Source organism: Pollicipes pollicipes, unplaced genomic scaffold (genome assembly GCF_011947565.3).
Source record: "Pollicipes pollicipes isolate AB1234 unplaced genomic scaffold, Ppol_2.1 Scaffold_4881;HRSCAF=5763_pilon_pilon_pilon, whole genome shotgun sequence".
NCBI classification, from domain to species: Eukaryota; Metazoa; Arthropoda; class Thecostraca; order Pollicipedomorpha; family Pollicipedidae; genus Pollicipes; species Pollicipes pollicipes.
In genome coordinates, this window is record NW_023596576.1 from 39,062,497 (window position 1) to 39,071,082 (window position 8,586).

An 8,586-nucleotide genomic window follows, 5' to 3' on the forward strand; every position below is an offset into this window, starting at 1 on the left:
GGTAATCGGACATTGGGAGATGCATGCACGTGAGCCGGGCGTGTACCTGGCGCTGACACTGCCGGGGCGTCTCAGACCTCAGGACGCTCGCTTCTCCCGCGTCCCAAGCCGACGCTGAACCCCCGGGCCCGGCTGACTCACTCGTACTGCTTGACGGCGGCGCCGCAGTCCACGTTGTACCACCAGTCGCAGGTCAGCTCGTACTGGTTGAACAGCGTGCCGTTGGTGCAGAGGAACGAGGCGCCGGCGTAACCGTGCCGGTTGTCCTCGCCGCAGATGTGGTACGCCTGGTGGGACACGTCCGAGGGTGGGCAGCGTCACAGGTGTGCGTTGTCAGCAGTGGAGCCGTGTCCGGAAGTTAGACCGACACAGCGTGTGCGCTGGCCGGCTCTCAGGGCTCGAGGAGTCCAGTCCAGTCAGCGTGTGGTTTGCGTCGGCTACAAACGCTGGCAGTGACGCAGTAAGTCGGGACCATTCACCGGGTGCGATACGGACGGTAGGTCGGGACCAGTCACCGGATGGGATACGGACAGTAGGTCGGGACCAGTCATCGGATGGGATACGGACAGTAGGTCGGGACCAGTCACCGGATGCGATGCGGACACAAACATCACTTGATTTCTAATTCCCTTTCTTTCTAAATCTTTCATCACCGTCACTCGAATGGTGCGATGGCCGCTTTGTGGTGAAAACATTCGAGGCGTAATTAGGGAGTGGTTCTTCGGCCGAACATCGTAAAAGTGGTTTTCTCTCCCCACTGCGATGTCGTTTTAGGCGATTGGATGGTCAGACAGTAGAAAAAAAGCGTTGCTATTATCGCAGTGTTGTCCCCCTCCTCTGTCTTCATGTCATATTCATGTACGCTGTCTTTACAATGCTGATACATGCAAGCTCTCGTCTATGTAAATCTTGGGCCAAAAGTTCACCGTGCAAGGGCATCGCTCACGCTGTGCGAATGGAGCGTAACATATCAGGCCGCTGTAGCTCTTAAAACACTGGCACACACTGATGAACAGTAATGTCGGGCGACGGATCTTTTGGACAATATTGCAACACAACGGACAGATGCTGAGATTGTGGACATTGTTGCGATCACCCGCTGAATGGCCCCTTTCGTGGCACAAATAATGCTTCTAGGAAGCACATCCATAGCGACCCACGGACTCATCTGACCACAGACATTAACGCTGCCCCAGATCAAGACCGAGACGCGTCATGCACTCTGGCAGCCCGACCGGCGGCAGCGGCGCCGACGTACCTGGCAGCCGGTCTCGGCGTCGGCGTAAAGGCCGGGCCGGTACGGCACCTGATCGCACGTGAAGCCCGTCTCCGGCACCTGCGGGCACGGCGGCGGGCGCGTCAGCGCACATCCCGCCCGCGGCGGCACGGCCGAGCCGCGCGCAGCGCCCGGGCCCTGAGGCCCCACTGCCAGTCACGTGGCGTGGAGCGAGTCCAACCCGGAACTGTGTCGTGCTGTTGCAATGGTGCAGTTGTTACGGGCGGAATGCCGGGTGTTGTTGCGTTCGCGCTAGTGTACATTCCTTGCATGTCTTATACGGCAATTGTGAGGCTTGCTGAGAAGCTTATGTCTCGGCAGCTCTGGCCGAATGAAGGGGATCTGTATGGCTGTGAAAGCTTCTGGTCCGTGAACTTTGAAGTTATCGTGCATGAGGTCATTATTCGATTAACCTGGCGCGCAGTCGCGATCCGCGGGAGCTCAGACTGCGGGGCGGGGCAGATTGGGCGCGTGCCCCGTCTGGTCCGGAATACCGTCCAGAGCGTTGGTAGTTCCCGAGCTCCGTATCGTTCTTCATCGGCTTACCGTGTAGAGCTGTTAGCATAGCTGGCTTATGGGCTACCCAACATAGGCGTGCCATTTGTAGGGTTTCCGTGGTTATTGGGGCAGTGGTGGTTGATGGAGTAATCTTTATCCTAGGACCGGAGTATGTTCCACGCTTTTTCGCGGTTGGTGTTGACGCATATCCTTGCCATCGATCTACGTCCGGACTCTCCGGCCCTGTCTTGTGCCATTGTGTCTTAGATTGGACAATCATGTCGGGATTACCCCCAGGCGTTCGTTCGCACCTTGTCACAGGGCGACTGGTCCTGCCCGACATTACCCCCCTCCCCTTATTCGTTGTAAATGCACATCGGGTGCTTTTGTCCCATATTATCCGACCATCCTTGCTATTCTGCTGGAGCACGTCGGGGGCTTTGTCCGACATCGCACTTTCTTTGCGCCTTCCTTACCGTGTCTTAGCGGTGCCCTGCCCCAGGTGCGCCCGCGTCGACCGGTGCCCCCCCCCCCCCCGCCCCTCCTCCTCCCGGATTGGGTGGCCGTGTATCGCGCTGTCCCTCCCCCGGGCGTCCTTACCCGCGTCGTAGAGTGGGTAGTCCTGGCCGGGCTGGCCGGGGATCTTGCTCAGATCCTGGACGGGGCGCGCCGCCGTAGCGCGCCTCACTCATGCCGTAGCTGGCCTCGGGGGCCGTGTACAGCACCGGTCCGGCAGGGCTGCAGCTTCTTCACCTGCCGCGCACACGGATGACACGTGTGACACACAGCGACACGGTCTCGCATCATAGGAGCCGATCATCCGCTCGGGCTTCTCGACAATCTTATTTCGGTTGCCTCCAACAGCCGTGCCGGTTAATAGCCAACGTTTCACTTCACTCAAAGGGTCACTGAATACAGAGACAGAGAATAGACGTGACAGAGCAAATTGTCGGTGGTTGGACTACGACAGCCCCAAGATCATGACACGCATGAATGTGGCCGTCCTGGCCCGTCCATAACCCGTGGCCTTTATATATGCCCACAATTTCGCCGTCCATGCCATCACCTAACCAACCTCGTCCCCGGCGTACTCTCGTCCCGTTTCTCGTCGGCCTCACCTGCTTGCGTTCGCGGGGCACGAAGGGCTTGGGCACAAACTTGGGCCTGGCGGGCTGGATGGGCTCCAGGATGGGCGCAGCCACGAGCGGTCCGTTGTAGTTGAGGTTCGGGTCGAAGTAGACGTCGTAGTCCTCGGGGTTCTCCACCTTGGGCTTGTCTGCCGGCCGGATTCGCCTCGGCACCTCGTCACGGTACAGGGTGTCGCCATTGTTGACGACGGGTGGCAGCACGCCCTGAGGCAGGGGACAATGTGTGACGAGGTCGCTTGGTCATTGGCTTATGCAGCTTGGCGGGGGTGAGACGGCGGGTATGCCGGACACGAGACGGGCATTACCCAACACCGCGTAGGTGTAGTAGTAAAACGGGGCGTAGAAACAACACCTGGAAAAGTGTCCAGCTCACATTGAGCCAGACCAATCAGGCACGCATGTCGATGCCATTGTCAAGTTCTGAGACGAACTCACCCCGGATCTGCCGGGGGGCGTCGACCACAGCTGAGGGACACACAGCGGGGTCACGGACCCATAAGCAGCGGGGCGGCCTGGGTCGAGGTCAACACGCCATCGCACGCTCGCACACCGCCGAGAGACCGCAGCTGCTAGCAGCCTGTGGTCGCCGCTTGCCGAAACGTCTCGCCGTTGGCATGTTCCGCCGGCAGTCAAGGGCGCGCGGCCCGTGGTTCCCACCGCCGCGCTTAACGACGCCCGTGCCGGCCGGATCCTGGAACGACCCTTCGCCCTTCTCCCGGCGCCGCCGAGAACGCCCGCTCACTTTTCTCGCCACGTCCGAGCCCGTCAGCCGCAGAAGTCTCCCATGTTTACGGCTATGGTATGGCGCTGACGTGATGGGTTTAGTTTCTGTAAGCCACTTCACCGTGGGAGTGGAGGCGACAGGTGTCGGGAGAGAGGGTGCAAACATGCGTCATCTGATGAGCTTCGAAGAAGACAGCGATGCAGTTGTCGTCCTTCGCACGCCTTGATGAATGTTACCTTGCTGGAAGGCTCCAATGCAAGGTGTTGGATTGGGGTCGTATCGGATGAAAGGTGTTGGATCGACGTCATATCGAATAAAAGGTGTTGGATCGGCGAAGTGTCGGATGGATGACAGGTGAGAGGTGCATCTGAAGAGTGCAGTAGGAACAGTAAGGGGAGATAAACCAAAATGGTTATCTGAAACTACTGCATAACTCTCCCTCGCGCACTTTTCCCTGGATAAATACAGACTGGTCGTGTGTGATGATGCAGAAATTATCATCTCTGTAGATGCTTGGAGCAAGGCACAGTGGTTCCTTTCCACCCCCCAAAACACCATTCGATGGCAAATATACTGCTTACGACATGAACGTCGTGCAGCACCCACGCGCAGCGGCTGAGAACGGTTGCAGAGAAGCATGCAATGTTCGCCGACGCGAGCGGCGGAACCCTTTCGCTTTCGTCGGAGCGGCAGCTGCCTGCCGCGTCGCCACCGTCCTCGCCACGGTTCATCGGCCGTCGGCGGCGCCCGCCGCAGCCGCCGCAGCTCCGGCCGGCCGACGACAACCGGGTGCCGCGCGGAGAAAGGCTGCCGCAGCGACACATGTCGCCGGGCGCGGCTGCCGGCCGGCACGTGGGCGTCACGTCGGTCCGCGCCGGCCGGCCGGGTGCGGCGCGCGCCCGGCTGTATCCGCGACGCGGCCCGGGTGGAGGGCGCTCGGGCGTGACCGGCGGGGCGCCGGGCCGAGGACAGGGCGGTCCTGTCTCTGGCTGCTGTGCGGCCCCGGGCTGTTCTCTACTGGTCCTATCAGCCACCGACGATGCGTCACCGACTGCCGTCAGAAATGGGTCGATCAGGTCGCCGGATTGCTGACGGCGGTTGGCGACTGCCCATGCATTCGTCCGTCACGCGATTGGCGGGCTCACGAGACCGGTAGATGCCATTGTATGCGAGAGTCGGGCGCACAGCCTTCTGCCACGCCCGTCTAAGTTTCCTTGCGTCACATTTCTCAGCGCAGTTTTACCGCAACGCGTTTCTTAGCCGCGTGCCCTCCGCTGGCGTGGCCCCCTTCTCTGACGGCACCGTCCGGACCGGACCTCGCGTCCCAAGTGCGCCAGATACGGATCTGGCCTTGACCGACACCGAGCTATGGCCGGTGCTCGAGCGCTCTTGTCCTGGCGCCTGGGACCCGCCCAACAACGGCACGGGGGGAGGGGCGGCGGGTGCGCGCGTGCTGTGTCACCACCTGCTGCGGAGCAAGGCCGGTATCCCCGGCGCGTGCGAGGTCAGGTTGGGGAGGAAAACAGGTGCCGCGCTGAGTCAGCGTCTGCCGCCGACGCGGTTGATAGATGCTATATTCCGTTCGGCGCTGCGTGGGCGCTGGTTGCGCGTGTACTCCCGGGTTCAGAGCGATGTGTTCGCTACAGTTGTCATTGCTGTGATCAAAGGGTCGCTTCTAAGGCATGACGTCGTGAGATTTCGTATTTCGGAAACGATGATCTGCAGCTTTTGTGCGACGTGTTTGAAATAAATAGCTATGATTTCGGCCGCCTGCAAGTCAAATATTGCAGCATGCATATCAGATGTGAGAAAACGCGCCGTAACTAAGCCGGTTAACTGGTACTCACTGAAGTGTATCACTACACAACACAAATCACAAGTAGTTGTGAGGGTGATTTCGTTTTCCCAAGTTAGCTCTTTAATTTCAGGTGCCACTGATCACGGGATTATATGCGGTGAACCGATAAAGTGACATCAAGGTGACAATAAGATGACATGTGTCCACCAGAGCAAGATTGCGAGCAAGACTTATTGGCTGTAATGCGTGCCCCGATCGTTTTGCACTCAGTCGTGAAGAAAGGTCCAACGTTTAATCAATGCACAGTTTTAGCAAATATCATGGCTGGTCGTCGTGCAATCTCTGTCTAACTAACGACACTAGCCACACTAATTACGCTAACCACAATCAAATGACGGACATGGTTTCTTGGAACGAGGATCGAATTCGGTGTAGGATGAGTGCAGCGTCTTACATACAAATGCATAAGGCGGGCAATGAAAGTCCTTTATAGATGTCTGGAGCGAGCCAGCCATCGGGCGCCGCGTTGAACAAGTGGCAGAGTGGACAAGAAAAAATACGGAGTTGGACAGAAAGCTGCAAAATTAAATCCACGAATGATGCAATGATTTGGAGATGTTGCTGGTTTTCTGCCTTTCACAAGATTCCGAACTATTGTTTCTGTCAACGGCATCCATAACGGGGTAGTCACAGTACAGCCTGACTGCAGTCCGAAACGTGAGCACGTCTTTGAGCAAATATCACGTTCTGACGACATAGCTCTCTACACGTGCTGACCGAAAAGACGGCTGCCTAAAATGACACGTTCTGGGATATAGCCCAATCAACCGCAAAGGCTGGTGATCAATTTGACACACTAACCCCAACTTACTGAACTTAATCAAACGCAGCTGACTAAATGCAATTGAACACAGCCTACCTAATTCAGACCAACCCAACTCCACCAGAAATGCTTCCTTAACCTCCCAAACTTATATTTCGCTCTACAAGTACGTAACATTTTACTGTATGGAATGCAAGGTGGACCTGACTCAACAAAGTTGAAGGTAACCTGACTTATCCAAACCAACCGAAACCCCAACGGAAAAAAAACGTCTACAGCTATATTTTGCTTTAGTACCATGTAACATTTTGTTTTACCTAATGGCATGTGGGGAACGTTGGATACACTTGCTGAGCGCAAAATGACCATTGCAGTCGACGCGCCCGAAAACACCAATAAACAACAACAACGGTGGGTGCATTTTCAATATATCTATTGGCCCAACATGAATTGCAACTAAAGTGACCTAATCCTGACTGATACACGAGTTGTGACAGAGTTGGCTGTTTCGCAGAACATAATATTGAGTGAGGGCTGGGTTCCAGACTGAGCCTCATGGGTGTAGAATGCATCAACAAAGGCCTGCTACAGTTCAAGAATAAGTATGCGATTTGGATGTCCGTTACAAAGAACACCCGCATCCGACGGACCCAGCCTGCTACATCGTCTGAAAACGTCAGACCACGTCCGGCACAAGCCTTCACTTCGTCTTAAGTCAAAGTTCATTGTTAACGAATCAGTGAGCCCGAGTGCGACCACCCTGTGCAACAAGTCAGTTAACTTGAGTTGATTTGATTAAGGTCGAGTTTGAAGTCGATTTGACCGGATTCAAGATATCTTTTTGGACGTTATCGCGTTACACTGTACCTGAATATAACTGATAAAAAGTCTACTAGGTATTTGCATTTGAATTATTTGAATTTTCGGTCATACGTCCATTTCGTGCTCTCACCACTGGAAAAACTTCGGAGAAGCCACATGACGGGAAGTAATTTAACTCGAGCAAAAACACGACACTGCCAGTTGCCCATTGCTCAATCGCCACACTCCGACTCCGTTTTGGAGTAATAATGAAGCTAACTTTGATCAATGGGAAGGTAGCCAGCGTTTCCCCAAGCGAACAAAAAGAGGTGATTTCCTGGACTGTGATAATCAATTAAGCGTCTGACACGGAGAGATCTTGACGCTGAACAAGACCCTCGACGCGATGGTATCGACTTGTAACACTTGTAATTACTTATTCCTTGTTGTATCAGACAGTAACTAGGACAGACTAGGTAGCACAGAAGTTCTGGAGCCGTTGGTTGACTCGTGAGCAAGAGAATTGAGGTTTTACCGCTTTTGCCCAAGATACGTGCGACACTTGAAACGTTTGGAAGGTTTACCGAGGTGCGGGAATTGCTCAGAAATTGGTGCAAGGATAGTACGCCGCTTGAGAATGGTTTCAATAAGCAAATGCAATATAAATTGCGTTTGATCATCGAACCAGACTGCTTCCATTTGATCTCTCGAATTTCCGACACAAAGACACGCTCCGAGAAGCAGAGCAGCCTCCTCTCAAAAGTCTTGGGCTACGCCTACATTGCATTTTTTGACGTGTGCCATGGCTGAGCTCAGATACGCGATTGAAGTGTCTGTTACGAAGGACACCCGTGACCAACGAACCCAGCTTGGTCGTCTGAACGCGGGAGACGTCACGGAAACGCGACCGAACTCGGGCTCAGCCTCGCTGCGGGTCTTACCTGGGCGGCGACGGCCGCGACGAGCGTCGATATCACCAAACAGCACTTCATAGTGGACCTGGAACCAGACGGAGCGGCCGGTTAGCCCGCGCTTCTGGACTTCCGTGCTCACGGGTGAGGCGAGCGGGCGACTGCAACCGCTCACAGGCAGCTACCGGGGCGGACTGAGGCGATACGACGGCCGACTCGACTACGACAGCACTAGCACCAATCGCCGCTCGGGGAGGTCCGTCTGACCTGGGCAAGACGGCGATGTGTGAGCGTGCTGCGACGACGCGCCGGTATATGATCTACTTTCACTTTCGGCGGCGCGCGGCGGCGGTGGCGGACGCGGGCGGCCCTGCCCGGCGCCCGCCGGCGGACCGACCGCGCCTCGCCCGCACCCCCTGACCCATTTGGCCACGTGCTGACCTTTGGATGCGGCCGCGGCCGCAGGGCGACGGCGGGGGGGGGGGGGCGGTCACGCCGTGAGACATGGGTTTCCGAGTCACCGTCAAGTTCTGGCTGTCGGTCGGGGTCCAGGCGTGTCGAGAGGTGAGAGCCTGCCTCACACTTTCCGGTAAGTATGCCGATTTGT

The 8,586-nt window shown here is 56.4% G+C and overlaps 1 protein-coding gene across 1 annotated transcript; it reads right to left on the bottom strand.

The window, feature by feature from the left end:
- Window positions 1–2,458: 2,458 nt before the first annotated feature.
- Window positions 2,459–8,291, bottom strand: LOC119100355 (uncharacterized). Its single transcript, XM_037223456.1, has 4 exons — window positions 8,247–8,291; window positions 8,010–8,067; window positions 2,893–3,126; window positions 2,459–2,527 (listed from the first exon to the last, which is right to left on the bottom strand). The coding sequence occupies exons 2-4, from the start codon at window positions 8,058–8,060 to the stop codon at window positions 2,459–2,461; spliced, it is 354 nt and encodes a 117-aa protein (XP_037079351.1). The 5' UTR covers window positions 8,061–8,067; window positions 8,247–8,291.
- Window positions 8,292–8,586: the final 295 nt, after the last annotated feature.

Excerpts from the sequence above, each read along its gene's own strand:
- LOC119100355 (XM_037223456.1), bottom strand. The coding sequence starts at position 8,060 with ATGAAGTGCTGTTTGGTGATATCGACGCTCGTCGCGGCCGTCGCCGCC. Across the intron at positions 3,127-8,009 it reads TCGCGGCCGTCGCCGCCCAG|GGCGTGCTGCCACCCGTCGT; the intron begins GTAAGACCCGCA and ends CCCCTGCCTCAG. Across the intron at positions 2,528-2,892 it reads TGCCCCGCGAACGCAAGCAG|GTGAAGAAGCTGCAGCCCTG; the intron begins GTGAGGCCGACG and ends TGTGCGCGGCAG.